Raw genomic sequence first — 15,541 nt, 5'->3', positions numbered from 1 at the left:
GCCCACCCTGAGCCTGCCCTGGCCCAGCCTGAGGCCGTTCCCTCTCCTCCTGTCCCTGTCCCCTGGAGCAGAGCCCGACCCCCCCGGCTGTCCCCTCCTGTCAGGAGCTGTGCAGAGCCAGAAGGGACCCCCTGAGCCTCCTTTTCTCCAGGCTCAGCCCCTTCCCAGCTCCCTCAGGAATTCCCCAGACCCTTCCCCAGCCTGGGGGGACCAGGTGGAGAAGACAAGGTGTGGCAGGAAATCTTCTCAACCAGTTCATTTATCCCTGCAGAAATGCAGGAGCAAATCCCTTTCTGGCTGGATGCTGCTGATAGCACAGAAGGATTAGAGTTGATCTTCCCTTGGAAAAGGAAGGAGGAAGAGAGCTCCAGGCTGATTGCAGGCTGTTAAATGACATTTTATAGCCTGCTATTTCTCACCTAAGCACAAGTGTGATCAAAGGACTTGAGATAAACAATGATTTAATGGCTCCAAGTGTAGAAGCTGGAGAGGTTTTGGGAAGAGCTTGTGTACACAAGAATAAACGCTTCCATTGCAACCTCAGCTGTTTGCTTTCCATGAATCCCCACTGCCAGGCCACTCAGAGCACACTAACACTTCCCTCAACTCCTTCCATTTCCTACACCTTGGGTCATTTTGGTGCCTACTTGGTGGCAACCACTCGGTGCAGCTCTTGTCCCCCTCAGGAGTGGCTGGCAGTGTCCTGAGCAGGGGGCAAGAGCTCCTCTAGGACACCCTGGAGCTCCAGGGATGGGTCTGTGGGTCCCTGTCTCTCCCTCCGTGGCTCTTGCTCCTGTTTCTCCCAGGTTTGGATGAGGAGAGGAGATCGAGGACCTTCCCTGCCTCCTCCTGCCTGTGCACAGCACCAGGAGCCAAACCCATCCCACCAACAGCTCCAGTTCTCGTGATCCACAGGAAAAGGAGCCAGCACAGCAAACTGCAGGATTTGGGACTCACCAGACACACAATTCCCTCCCAAGGGCACGGATGGATCAGTGCTCCCCGTGCCTCTGTACCAGGCCTTTGGGTTAAAAAATGGGATTTTGCCTTTGCTTCCCTTCAAAACAAACACAACCAGTCCAACCGATCTGACTCCTTGTTCCCTCGCCCTGCTGCTCATTCCTCAAAGTCAAGATAAGATTAACGAGCTGCACACACAACTGCTGGAGGGCTCTGCACTTTTCAAGCCACAAAAACACCTTCAGCAACAAAGTGAGAAAACTAAAGCTGATAAAGCCAAGTTTGGAAGCAATTAACATCAGTCTAAAATTCCGCGGGTTTGGGGGCTCGGCTTAAAAATAAAAAGCAATTACTGCTGCGGCAAACTGAAACAATACCTTGTTTTCCCAAAGCTGACTTAGCAAAGGGAGTCTGCCTTCACCAGCAGCTAGAATGAAGAGGGTTTTGTAAAAGCAAAAAAAAAAAAAAAAAAAAAGCACTGAAAAGGTGCTGGCAATTTTTTTTTTTTTTCACCTGTAAGAACCTGAGGAAGCACGAGCCCTTTATTGTGTGAAGCACTCAGGACAATATCCCAAAATCTGCCTGGAACACAACTGTGGGATCAGTATTTCCCACGTGTGGGAGAAGCCAGCGTCCATAAAGGAGACAGAGGAGTCCTGCAACTTGATTAGAGTAACAGGAGAGAGTCCACTGGGGAATCTCAAAATTCCTTTTATCCCAAACTCCCGGCTGCACGTAACCCTCTTCCTTCCTTTCCCCACCGGTTCTGCACCAGGCTTTGTGCTGACCCTTTTATCTCTGACCCTAAAGCTCAGGGGTCAAACTCGTCTGGGGTCTGTAAAAACCTTGCCCTTGAGGTTGGTGGAGACGTTAGGAGCCATTTCAAAGCCATTAATTAACACCCCTGGAATTGTTTGTAAAGACATCAGCACACATTTTCCCCTATCAGCATTAAGGAGATTTTTCTAAGGGAAATTTCAGCCAGCCCAGGAAAATCAGGTGCCAGATTTGAGCAAAGCTCAAATTCTCAATTAAGTGTCATTTCCCAAATTGTTGCAATGGGTAAAGAGAAAAGAAAAGGAAGAAAGGTGAGGGGGGAAAAAAAGATGGGGAAAAAAAAAAAAGGCAGGGAAAAAGGCGGGGGGGGAAGGATGGGAAAAAAAGATGGGGGAAAGGCAGGAAAAAAAGCAGGCTAAGGTAAAAAAGGTGGGGGAAAAGGTGGGAAAAATCAGGTCGGGGAAAAGTGTGGGAAAAATCAGGTGGGGGGAAAGGGTGGGAAAAAGAGGGGTAGGAAAAAGGGAACGGGGGGAAAAGGCAGAAAAAAAAAAGTCGGGGCAAAAGGGGGTGGGAAAAAAAAAAAAGGTGGAGGGGGGAAGTGAGGAGAAGGGGCAGAGGGAAAAGGGCAGGAAAAAAAGACAGAAAAATGCAGGGCAAAAATGCCGTGCAGAACTGGTGTAGGTAAGAGTCACCTGTGCTCCAGAAATGTAAGAGAGTGAGATTTAGCTCCCATGACATGAGGAGGGGCTGTCAGACCAGCAGGAGCTCTGCTTCATTCTGACATTTGGGAATGCTCAGCAGGGAGATGGTGGGAGTCTTACCCAAATCTGGGAAGGTTTTCATCGTCTCAAAGGCACGGCACAATTGTGACTTACACTGGGAAGGGCCCAAGCCAGGCTTGGCAAATTGAGGTTTTCATTTCAAACCACTTGACAGGATCTCATTAACCTACTGCCTGTAATGAATGTACCCAGTAACAATCAACGAGTCACGTGAAATTAAAAAAAAAAAATCTGATAAAATATAAATAGGAAATACTCGCGGGTCATTTATTTTTCTGCTCTGGAATTAGAGAAAATGAGGTCTGCCACCTCCCTCGAGCTGTGATGAATGCAAGTTCCAAACTGAACTGTCAAAAATTTCCAGGAATGTCTCTCCAACATCGCATTGCAACCTTTTCAAAATTCATAACATTTTCTACTGAAAAGAAATCCTTGACTCGTCTAGGCCACGTTTGACACCTCTCCAAATACCAGGGTGATGTCACGTCCTCAGAGGAGCTCCAGGAAACCCCAAAGCAGGCCCTGCTGCACGAGCAGAGAGTTTTATCTGCAGGCAAAGAGGAAATGCTCCCCTGCAGCCGCGCAGGCACTCTGGGGGTCACTGCCCAGCACAGCTCAGGGGCTGCAGCAGCAGAGCCCTTCCTCCTACCTCACATTCACATCGAGCTCTTCCATCACAGGCAACAGGCACAGGCAGCTGGGAGTTCAGTGTCCACAGGAGAGACCTCATCCTGCAGTGGAGAGAGAAATTGGAGAGGGGTTAGTTCCAGGATCTCCCATAAATGCAGATTTTCCCCCAGTGCAGACACCAGTGGGGGATCCAGGCCAGGTGCCCTTGGTGTTTTGGGCACCCAGCAGCTCATGTTCAGCTGCTTTAGGCCAGCACTTGCAGCTCTTTTCCCATCAGGCAGCTTCCCAGCTCTTCCCCCAGCCTGGCTGTGCCCTTTCCAGACTACCTGCACACCTGCAAGACTTCCCCAGCAACTTCCCAACTTTCAAAGGTACAAAAAGTGCTTTGAATAGAGCCAAGCTTCAGAAAGTTTGCAAAGCCCAGGTGGGAAAACACAAGCAAGAAGGCTTGGTAAATTAGTTTCTGTTTTTACACAGACCTAAAACATTGACTTACCACTAAATTAAACCAGGTTTCCTGTGACACTCTATTGTGCAGCCTTATGAATACTTAATAGCAGTGCTGTAATTACAAAGAACTAAATGCTTTGCAGCTTGAGTTAAAATAAATGTACTTACTTCCAGCACCACTAAGTGATGTAAATATTAATGGGGTTTTTAACTCTATCAAAATTCCATCCTGACTCCAAAGAAATGAATGCACCATCTTAATAATGTGCTTGTGCATTTGCTGCTGCTAATCCAGTGGAAAAAATAGGCTCAGTTTCGGAGCACTTGAGGCTGTTGATTACCCCTTGTGCTGTCTCTAGGGAGGGAGGATAAAGGCACCACCTCGGCGCTGTTAATGCCAGCCCAGATGCAAATAATGCCACTGTGGTTCCTTGGCTTCAAAGGAAAACTGGAATAAAAGTGCCTCAGCCTTCCCAGACACTGATGGCAGGTTTGCAATGCAAATGAGCCCCCCACTCTCCAGACCTGGCTCAGTGTCTGCCACGAGGAGTAATTCAGGATGTATGGATTAGACATCATCTTGCAAGGGAAGTTTGCTGGAGTCAAAAGAATATTTTTATCAAAAAAAAAAAAAAAAAAAAAAAAAAAAAAAAAAAAAAAAAAGGAAAAAAAACCAGCAGAGTTTGGCTGGCCCCTGTTTGCAGCTTAAACCTTCAGCGGGTGATTCTTTGGGCCCTCTGCAAGGTGCTGATTGAAAATCTGCTGCTGTGTTTTGCAAAGAAAAGGGTGAGAGGTCTAGGGATTCACCTCTGCATCCCTAAGACCTGACCTCCAACCTGAATTTGGAGGAAAAAAGCCAAAAATCCACTCTCCTGTGTTCCTGCTCTGGAGTTCTTCCACAGGACAAAACACCTGGTATGGTTTCACCCTGTGAGATATCAGCATAGAATTAATTCTGATTTCTTCTGCAAAACAGATGAAAAAATTTTCAGTGATTTTGTACATCAAAATTCCACTTAGGGGGCATCTTTCTTCCTTTGTTCTTCTGGGAAAAATTGTAATTTTAGCGTGCACTGAGTTGACACAATATTTGTACCATCTTGCTATCATGGAGACTTCTACAATAACTGAAACTTTCTATACAAGAGTGAAAATAAACCCTACACCAACCCCAAAAGAAAAATTTCTAAAATGGAAAAAAAAAAAAATCTTCACAAACAGACAAACCCCCCCCAAAAAAAACAAAGGCAATCCAGGAGCCAGCGTGGAAAGGCTGCAGTGGTGGCACTGGGGAGCTCAGGGCTGCTCCAGCTGCCAGGCTGAGCTCGGCTCTCTCCCTCACCTGGCACACTCCTGTCCCCTGGCCTGCCTCTGCCCCTTCCCCTCCTCATCTCCTCGGGGAAATGGGAAAATCCCGTCAGTGGATAAAAGGATAAAACCCATCCGTGGATAAATGGATGGGTCTCTGCCCTGGATTTAAGGCATTAACAAAGATTTCACTTGTCACAGCCACTGGGGGTTGGCTGGTGGCCAACAGGTGACCACAGACTCACACAGGGGAGAGGGAAGCAATGATGGCAGCAATGGCCAACACCATCATCCCTGCCAGCAGCAGCTCACTGAGACGTTCTCCATCCCGTTTATTTTCATCCCACTCAGCCCATCAAGTTCCACTCCCTGTCACTGCTGAGCGGGTGACAACGGCAGTTGAGTCACGGCGCAAAACTCCCGCCCCCGCTTCCTGCAGCGCCGGGCTCTGGAGCTGCTCCTCCGCTTGTGCCACCCCGAAGGAAGCACGTCCCAGGTGGACTGAGCACTCTGCAAAACCCATTTTCCAGACAGACAGACAGACCCATCCTGCTCTGGGAGGGACGGGTTTGAGCCCTGAAGCAAACCAGCAACAGGGACAGGCTCCAGAGGCAGGAATTCCTCCAGGAATCCCTCCCCTAGTGACATGGAGCATGTTCCAGAGCAGGGAATGCTGATGCCACAATTAAACCATGAACAGCAGCTGGCAGCTTTTCCAAGACTCATTTACCAAGGAACAAAGCAAGTAAGGAGCCTCACACACACACACACACACCTTTCCCTTTGTGTGCAATTTGGCTTCCAGCTAAACGCTTTTTTCCTTAAATACAACGAGATTCCTCACCTGAGGCTAAGAGATTCTTCCTTAGCCAAGGCTGAGGCCCTGTACTCATCACAGACCCTCAGTTCCTGAATTCATCCTGATTCAATCCATGTAGGCAGCTCCCTTAGACACAAACCTGTGCACAGGAGACCCAGACTGGACCCAGCTGCACCCAAACTCCATCGGGAGTTTGGAGAGCAAAGGGGTCCACTCTGAACCTCACAACTCAGTGGGAGGGTCCCCCTGAGCCTTTTGGGTCTCTGGTCACTGTGTAAATCATTTGTAAATCATTCCAGATCGGTTTTAACTCTCTTTTCCTTTGTATTTTTCCTCCCTGTGGTAAGGAACAGAGTGAGCCTTGCCATTGAACTTTCTCAGTTCACACTTTCACCACATCCTACCAGAACCCCTTCTGCCAATACCACTGGACATAACTCTGAGTGATCAAAATTACCCATTTGTGACACACTCTGCTGCACCACAGAGCAGGGAGGGGGACATAAAAATAAAATAAACAAAAGCTCAACTAAAAATACTAAAACTAAACTAAATTCAGTTTCTGCATGTCTCATGCTCTCAGTGAAGAACTGGACTTATCACTGCGTGACTTTGCTCCTCTCTTTGCTACTGTAAGATAAAAAATCCTCTTTAAAATAATGTTTTTTCTAGAGCACAGTGTGGTGTGCAGCGATGATGGCTGATTTCAGTGCAGTTTGCTGGCAGACACACGTTTTTCAGGGGGTAACACAGAGCAGAAGATGTTTAGAAACCCTTCAGCCTTCCCCTGGAAATTGCTGTCCTCCACACCTCAGGTAGGAGTTCTTGGAAGTGCAGGGAGTCATTTTGCTCCAGTGTGGGATTCCTGATTGAGGCCAGCAGAACCACTCTAACAGAAATCAAGACTGCTACTGCTGTTAAATCCATGATTTCAAGAGGCTCCTCACTTTCTGTAGTGAACAGCTGCTAAACTGAAGCTGGGATTGAATTTAAAAAAGAGCTGTTGCTCGATTCCCTACACATTTCACTTTTGGGGCGGTGATTTTCCTCCTAGCTCCAATATTATCAGAGAAAAAGAAGTTGTTAGCAGAGGTTAACCGGACCAGATCTTCCCAGCCCACATGAAACTGCTATTTTTGAAGTGAGGGTCACCTCAACCCAAAGACAATTTCTTGCTCATCACTGCAGACAAGTCCAAAACCCTCCAAGTGTTGTAAGAGAATATCCTGCCCATGACAGCACTTGAGGAAGAGGAGCTATCGAAGTGATTCACTTTGTTCACTCCCAGATAAAATGGCTTTTTTCCCACCCATTTCTGCCCAAGGGGGAACACTGCCCCCTCCCACAGCACCTCTTGCCTTCCCTGCTGTCTCTTTTCTCCCCAGGAAGGACAAAGCTGCTAAGAAGTCCCTCAGCTGTCAGCAGAGACAGATTGCTGGGCTGGTTTGAATCCAGCAGCGTTCCAGCAGGGTAAAACAGAGCACTTTGCTGAAACAGAGAAATTAAAAGAGGGACGTGACACATCCCGAAAAATGAAATGGAGTCCAGCTTGAAATAGAGAGCACAGAAGAAATGTCTTTATATTTCAAAAGGTCTTTAAGGAAAGTCTCTGGCTTGCCCATCCCCAAGCACAGGCTGAGTTTTGGGGCTCGTGTTCCCAAGGGATGCCAGTCGCAGGTGGCACCGGGGGGACAGTGGCAGCCACACCTCGTGTGCAAACAGCCTTCTCTGGGTGCCAGCCTGGCCTTCACAGCCCCCAGCCGTGCCCTCTGAGCCTCCTCAGCCTCACATCAGATTACTCTGTCAGTGGTAAAGTTTAAATTTCATCCCTGAGTACCAAAATAGCCCCAGCAGGAAGCAGAGCCCAAGGGCTGCTCCCCAGGAAAGGGCACGGCGAGGCAGTTGTGTCCTCCTGGATCAAATATTTACAGCAGTAAACTTCTCAAGGGTGACTTTGCTGCAAAGCAGAGACACCTGCAGCAGATCCCTGCCTCTGCCAGGCTCAGTTTGAGCAAGGGCAGGGAGAGCAGCTGGAGAACCTGTGGGTTATTGCCTGTGACAGGGGCACTATGAGCTCTCCCAGCTCGCTGCTCTCACCTGCAGCGATTCCTGTCAGCTTTGCTGTCCAAACCAAGCCTTCAGCTGCACTCACACCTCAGCCCAGGGAAACACCCCACGGGAGAGCCTGGCTCGCTCAGAAGACCAAAAATACAGTAAGAGATGTCAATGAACAACTGAGGGCAAGAGGGAGGGCTGAGTCCTTTCAGATCCGTGCAGGGCTGCCGTGCTCCCTCTTTGCTCCCATGTCATCAAACTTCCTCAGAACTTACTTCTTCTTTCCTAAAAACTCTTTCCAGGCTGTGCTTTCTGTGTCAAATAAATGGTTTGTTTGGTGTCCATGCAGACTAGGAATGCTGGTAAATTTGGGAATCCCTCAGCTTTGCCATGGGGCTGGTGCTGCTGGTCACTCCCAGCCTGATGACTTTAAGATTTAGCTTTCGTGTTTTCCACACTCTGCACTGCATTGGTACAGAGCTCTGAACTTCATGTCAAGTGCCAGCAGCTCTCCTCACAGCTCAGGCACACACAACAATCCTTTTCCAGCCCACAACCAAGGACACCGCTGCAGCTTCAGCCCCAAAAAGTGCAAACAGCAGGGAATGGAGGAGAGCAACCTGGGAGGGTGGGACTGCAGCACCTGGAGCTGGAATTGGACAATGAACCCCAACAGGGAAATGGAGCCAAACTTATAAAAGTGTCAAAACTGGTGAGCAGGAGTCCATGTGGGGTGGAGCCACGGCCGGGCTCTTGCACTGCCCAGGGTGTGTCCTGTGAAGGCTTTTCCATAAATCCCAACTTTATTCCTGTGACTCAGCCCAGCCTCTGTCCCAGGCAGCCTCTGAGGCAGCAGCACGAGCACAGCTTGTCCTTCCCACTGCCCCAGCTCCTGCCCCAGCCTTTCCTCACAGGCTGTTGTGGTGGGCTCGTGCCTCTCCCCACCTGGGGCTCAGGCACAACCAGGGCTTTGTTGTGTGGGAATGAAAAGCCTCTGGACTGTTTTTATTGCTGCCATAAGCTGGGTTTGTAGGCTGTGAAACACAAGCAGGAAATCAGCTCCTGCTTTGAAGCCTGGTGCCAAGAGCCAGTTTATGGCTCTGGAGCAGGAACGGGAGGGATCTTGGGTGTCCTTCTTTGCTCTAATTGCTCCTGTGGAACTCCAAGAAATCTCTTGGCTTGTGCTGAGTTCCAGCATCTCTGATTTCAGCTCCGCAGAGGGTTTTGGTAGACAAAATCTCTAGATTTCAGCTCCGCAGAGGGTTTTAACAGAGCTGAAAACAGGAGTTAAACAGAGGGATGGAAATGGAAGAGAGGGAGAAGCAGCAGGTCACAAACCTGCAGCACCTCAAACCCTGTGGGCAGAGGTCACAGCTGTGCAAAAATATAGAAGAAAAATACGTCCAAAAGTACAGAAAAAGGGGGAGCTGGGAGCTGTGGATTTATGGTAAAAGTTTAGGAATTGTCAGAAAGCAGTAAGAGTTGCAGACAGATCTGCAGGCTGCAGAAGAGCTTGATTTTGAGCATATTGATTTAAAAAAAATAAAATGAGGCTGATCAGGTGGAAATATTCAAGTTGATGATGATTAAGTTGATTTAAGAAAAGGCACACAGCTAATTAATACTTCAAAAGTTGGGCTCAGTGACCTTGAAGGTCTTTCCCAACCTGAAGGATTCTGGTTGGAATCCTGATTTTATTTTGGGGACCCTATTAAGTGGTGATGTTTTCAATCCCCACAGATTAAACAGCAGTTACTAATGCTGGTCCCTTCAAGATTAGCAAGTCCAGGTAATGACATCTCTGTCTTTAAAAAGAGTTTTAAAGAGCTGGGTATGGAAATTCACATGTGGCTGTTCTTGATTTCCAGTAAGCTTGGACAATCAGAGTTAACGAAAAAGAGTATCAATATTTTGAAAGAATAAAGGGGATAATCTAGGTAATTATAAACCTATCAAACCAAGACTGCTCTCCAGCACAATAATAAAATAGCTCCTGAAGAACACAACTCATCAGAAATTAAAGGTGGGGAATAGAATTTGGCAAATCAGTAGCAATTAGAGGAGAATAAATTTGCCTTCTTGGTATTTTCAGTGCTAATCAACAACAATCCTGATGTAATGAATTGTGGCTGAAGGGATGAATTGGCACGTGAGGGCACTGCAGGGGCACCCAGGGGTGTGGGGATGGAGTGCTGTATCCAGGGGGATGAGCATTTCCCCAGCATTTTCCTGCCACCTCCAGCCCCTAAACACAGCAAATCTCTCCCTGGAGCATTCAGCACATCCTCACTGAGGTGTTTGCTTTCCTCTCACACCTCAGCTGCCAGGATCTCACTGCCTCTCCAAGGAGGAGAAACTTCTGACGTTCAGACGATGGAATTGTGGAGACTTGGCTCTTAAAATAGCACGAAGAAGGGAAAAAACACCCGTGTAAAAGACAACCCTGTGCTTGAGGAGCAGAACTTTCCCTTCCCCCCTCCTGTAACAGGAGAGAACAGAACTCCTTTGTACCCCCTGGGACTTCAAGCTCTTCCAGATGAGATTTAATTACTCGGGAGAGCTGCTTGGAGCTTTTGTTCAGGATTTGAGTAACTCAGAGAGCAGCGAGTGCCACTCGAGAGCCCCGTGTTCCCCTAATTGCTGGGATAAAGGAGGCACAGAGATGCCCGTGGTGCCTCTGTGCCAGGTCAGCCTCTTGAGGCACCACCCAGGCAGCTCTGGCTGCTCCTGAAGGCACTTTGCTTCCCAAGCCAGTCCCCACTTACCCCAGACTGGTGCCTGACTGGTGGCATCCAGGGAGAAGTGGCCGATTGCACCCGGCTCATTAATTATAGCCTGGCCTGTTGCTAATGAGCGTTTGATTAACCCACTGCTGCTGCTTTATCACCCAAATAAATCATTTCCACCCTCCTCTGGCGCTGTTTGCAGAGCTCATTTCCCACTCAGAGCACCTTAGCCAGGTGTAAAATCACCACACCCGGGCATGGGGAGGGATTTCTGCATGGGAAAGGAGATTAAACACTGGCAGGTTTGGATCCCCAGCCCTGGAGGTGAACAAGGAAGGGCTCTGGGCTGGGGACGAGGTGGGGATCAGGCACAGCTGGGACTCGAGGGCTTTTCCAGCCTCAGGGATTTGGGATTCTCCAGCAATGAGGGATGGACAGAGTGCTGAGCTAACAACAGCCACGGCCTCCATCAAAATCCTCCAGCTCAGCTGGGAGCTGGAAATACAGACTGAGGTGGGACAGGGAAGGGCTGAGGATGCCCCGTGCCTGGAGCTCCAGGAGCTCTGGACACCCTGCCTGGGGGCAGTGATCCAATGCCATCGAGCACCAGATGTTTCCTCCCACCACATCTGCTTTGGGAAAAAAAATGTCCCTGGCAGGTCCCTCCCTGCCCCTCCCCAGCCTCTTGCCCTGCTCAGCCTGGAGGATCACAGGCTCTGTCCTGCAGAAGGTCCAGCTCATCCTCAACCCCTCTGAAGTCCCTCCTGACAGGAGGCTTCAAATCCTGGCTCTGCTTGGGCAGCACTCCTCAAAGCTCACTCACCCAGACCCTCCCCAGCCCAGCAGGACTGACTGCTCCACTCCATTTCCTCCTGAAATTATCAAAAAAGAAACTTCTAAAAATCTTCCTGAAAGCATTTTGCAGTTCCCATGTTGTTCATGAGAAGGATTTTCTGACTTTCTGCCACTTACAGCCACCACGAATATTCCAGCAAACAAACTGATCAGAAATCCCAGGGGAACAGCAGATTTTTAACTGAATATTGGGCATTAGTTATTAATTAGTTCTGAATTTACAGTGGCAAAGATTAGCAACAAAAACCTGATTTAGTCCCTAAGATAATTCAACAGGACAAAGGAATCAACAGCCTGTGACTTTTATGTGCCTTGGAACTGAGCAAAAACAGCTGCAGCATCAGCAACCAAAAAATTGCGATGAATGGCCCCCAAATCAGCAGAGAAAAGAACCTGAATGTTGTCAGAGTTTGTGATTCTCAATGTAAAAATCATCTACATCTAAAAATCTCCAGTACAAAGATCAGCATTCAGCCATCTCCACCGTTCTCAGGAGTGAGGTATTCCTCATTCTTGAGCTCACCTGGACTCAGGGTGGGTTCCTCCTGTGCTAAATTACTTTGGAGGTTGCAGCACGCTCAGACTGCAGGGATTTATGGATGGGATGGTCTGTGAGACTGGAAAGGGCACAGGCAGCATCCGTGAAGGTCTTTATTTTGAAATTCTGTGGCTTTAAACAAGAAAAAGGTTTGGTCACAACCAGGTAAAGCAGCTCGAGAAAGACCTGAAATTTCTGTGAAAAATACGATATAAAAGTTTGTCCCTTGTGGATTCATTTGGGGCAGGAGTCTGAGGCAGGGCAAGAGCTTCTGCTGGCCAGGCAGGTTGGACATCCTCTAAATTCAAGGTACTTTGGGGCATTTTCCACCAAAATTCCTTTATTTTCACCTACTGAAGCTCCTTTCTGTCCTCCTCAGTACTTGTGCCAAACCCTGATTATGAATCAGCTGGGCCTGAGTGTGCCCAGCCCCAAACAACTGCAGAGACTCCAAAGTGTGGCACAGAAAAGCAAAACTTGGCACGTTTTCCATAGAGGAGTTGCAGAAGGGAATTGTCACCTCGGCACCTTGCCACCTCTGGAATTCCCTCCTTGTTCCCAGGCTCACACCTGGCAGCACAGGGATACCTGGGGACAACACAGCACCGCTGCAAATGTTTATAAAAACCCCAAAAAGTGCCTTTAAAATGGTGAATTCCTGTTTGCACTCCCTCTCTGGAGTACAGGGACACGCAGGGGTGGAGGAGTAGCTGCAGCCTACAGATGCAGTTTGAGGCTGCTTTTAAAAACTTCCATGTGGGTGTTTGCCAAAGGAGCTTTTTTTTTTTTTTTTTTTTTTTTAAATATATAATTTATTTTCTTCCCTGCTCGTGAAACAGCTGACTTTTATTCATATTTACACAGTCCCTCAGAAAGCAAATGAAAAACTCTGCCTGAGAAGTTGCAAAGTATTAAATTAGCCAAAAGTAAATGTTATTTTTGGAAAACAAGTTCCAGGTGTGGCTGCCAGACTCCTTCCACCCAAAGCTGCAGCATTTAAGGGAACAAAAGAGGCTGGATATGACAAAAGGAATGTCACTGCTATTGAAATAAAAACTGATTTTGCTCTCAAGCAAAAGCTGCTTGAGAGCCAGTTCTTTTACCTGGATGCTTTTTCTTTTTCCTGGACAAGGAAATCAGGGGGGTTTCAGTGCCCAGGATGATCTGGCAGCCTCCCAAGCCATTCACAGTCACTCACAACGACTAATTCATCATTTTTGGATTTTTTTTTTAATTTCTATTTTTCATTCTTGCTCTCCCCAGTCCTTTAAGATCCCCCCATACACATTTATCATCACGTGCTTTTCTGCTTTCAGTTTGTCTTACCCTGAAATCCCCTGACTCCAGCAGTGCTGCACTTTTTAGTGGGTCCTAACTTGTCCTTCAAAGAAATTATTCCACTGAGGAATAAAACACCCACCTTTACTAGAGAGTTGATTCTCCCACTGCATTAATTCTATTAATTAATTCTATTTCCTTCACTCCAATTAAATATAATTTCTACCAGCACAAGAGATCCAGCTCACTGTGGCCAGACCCTCTCTGTAAATCCCTTTGGAATTCATTTATTTTAATATTAATATTAAAGATTTTTATTTTTATTTAATACAATATTTTGTTTTATTTAATATTTAATATTTAATAATTTTAATCTAATTTAATTTAATAATTAAGCTCAGATTTTGGAGTGCTGGTACCAATTTAGTGATTTTTATCACAAGAGGAGGTGCTGCCTGCCTTGAAAAAACTCCACCATCCTCAGCTGCCTCTGGAAGCTCCTCCAGACAAAATATAATCTAAAATAACAGTGAGAAGGGATAAATAAGCATCAAAACCAGGCTGCTGAGCACATGGCTTACAGCAGAGGCCAGAAGGGCCAGGCAAGGTCACGGTGGCTGCAGTTGGTGTTAAAGTTAAATGTGGATTTATCGGGGTTGGATCCTCCCTAATAAACCTGCCTGCACCCCTGACCTCCCTGAGATCTTTCCTGAGATATCCCAACGGATGCACCAAAGCATTTTTGTAGGATTTGGCGCAGCTTAGGGCTCCTCAAGGTCACTGCATCAGGCAGAGCAGCCCGTTGTGGGTGAGACTCCTCACTGGGGTCGAGGAGGGGGACGGAGAACTCATGAGTTTCTTCATCTGCGCCTGTGTCCCACTGGGACTCTGCACCTTGCCCTGCACCCACCCACCCCTGACCTTGGGAATCCCAGACGTGATGGCACCATTTGAACTGACCTCCCCAAACCTGTCTCATTTCTGCACTCTCTGGGGCAGCCCTTCTGCTCCTTTTCTTCCTCTTCCTCCTCCTTTCCTTCCTTCTTCTCTTCCTCCTGCTCCTCTTCTTCCTCTTCCTTTTCTTCCTCCTTCTCTTCCTCCTTCTCCTCCTCCTCCTCTTCTTTTTCCTCCTCCCCCTCCTTCTTCTCTTCCTCCTGCTCCTCTTCTTCCTCTTCCTTTTCTTCCTCCTTCTCTTCCTCCTTCTCCTCCTCCTCCTCTTCTTTTTCCTCCTCCCCCTCCTTCTTCTCTTCCTCCTTCTGCTCCTCTTCTTCCTCTTCCTTCCTCTTCCTTTTCCTCCTCCTCCTTCTTCTCTTCCTCCTTCTCCTCCTCTTCTTCTTCTTCCTTCTTCTCCTCTTCTTCCCCTTTTCCTCCTCCTCCTTCTTCTCTTCCTCCTGCTCATCTTCTTCCTCTTCCTTCTCCTTTTCCCTCTCCTTCTTCTTTTCTTCCTCCTCCTCCTCCTCTTCCTTCTTCTCCTCCTCCTCCTCCTCCTGCTCCGGAGGGGAACGAGGGCAGGCTGAAATCCCGGGAGAGCCCCCTGAGCCCTTCATTTTCCCAGAGCTGCCCCAAAGCTTTCCAGCAGCTCTGAGCTCTCCTTTGTTTTCCGAGAGCAGGGCAAGGTGCCCCCTCAGGCGTTCTCAGACCTGTGAAGGCTTCCTTGGGCTGTGCAGAGCACCAGCAGGAGATGTCAGAGGGATCTCAGGGATCCCCTCTCTGCAAGGCCAGGCTTTGCTGTGTGCTCACAGCAGTGTTTATCCCTGGAGCACTGCTGGAAGAGGAAGGCGCAGGTTGGACAGTGGTTCTCTTCATGTTCTCCATCAATCTCCTGTTCCCCTGGCTCAGGCAGGCCCTTGGCTGCCTCACCATCTCCCCCCTGCTGTGGGAGTCCAGCACATCCCTCTGCCTGCCCTGGCTGTCTGAGACCCTGGCAGGGGGCTCAGAGACCTTGGCACAAAGTCAAAATCACCTGTGGCTTCCATTTTAGCCCGTGGGAAAAGCTGCCAACTTTGTGTGAGGAATTACAGCCACAAGGGTTTGAGCAGTGTGGTAGTTGAGTTAACACAGGGTGAAAAAGTAGAAATTTGTGGTTTTTTAGAATGTAGTTCAGGGGGTCAAGATGGAGGAATTTGGGCTTGTCCTGACCTTCTTCTCCTTCTCCTTGCCCCCCATGTCTTGGTGTGCTGGTGACACTTTTCTGTTGGTTTAAGGTGCAGACACACTGTCCAGCATCAGTGACAGGTATTGGCACGTTGTTGTAAACAGTCTGTGTGTAACTTTGGATATAAAATGTAAACGCCACCCGAAGGGACAGGCAGACTGCCATGGCTTCCTTTCTGGACAGACCTCTGCAGGTCAGAGAAAGAAT

At 48.2% G+C, this 15,541-nt stretch overlaps 1 protein-coding gene across 2 annotated transcripts in view; it reads right to left on the bottom strand.

The window, feature by feature from the left end:
• Window positions 1–15,541, bottom strand: part of HTR4 (5-hydroxytryptamine receptor 4) — a 72,653-nt gene that overhangs the window by 46,917 nt on the left and 10,195 nt on the right. For both annotated transcript variants that reach the window (XR_008433628.1, XM_053956778.1), the window contains exon 2: window positions 3,169–3,250. Coding sequence is in view for 1 of the 2 variants with exons in the window: in XM_053956778.1 (XP_053812753.1) it covers window positions 3,169–3,194 (26 nt within the window). In the remaining variant the exon portion in view is untranslated. The remainder of the gene's footprint in view (window positions 1–3,168; window positions 3,251–15,541) is intronic.

The sequence above is a fragment of the Vidua chalybeata genome, chromosome 15, assembly GCF_026979565.1.
Source record: "Vidua chalybeata isolate OUT-0048 chromosome 15, bVidCha1 merged haplotype, whole genome shotgun sequence".
In the NCBI taxonomy this organism is placed as follows: domain Eukaryota; kingdom Metazoa; phylum Chordata; class Aves; order Passeriformes; family Viduidae; genus Vidua; species Vidua chalybeata.
The sequence above is the reverse complement of the archived record's forward strand: the minus strand, read 5'-3'. Positions and strand labels throughout refer to the sequence as shown.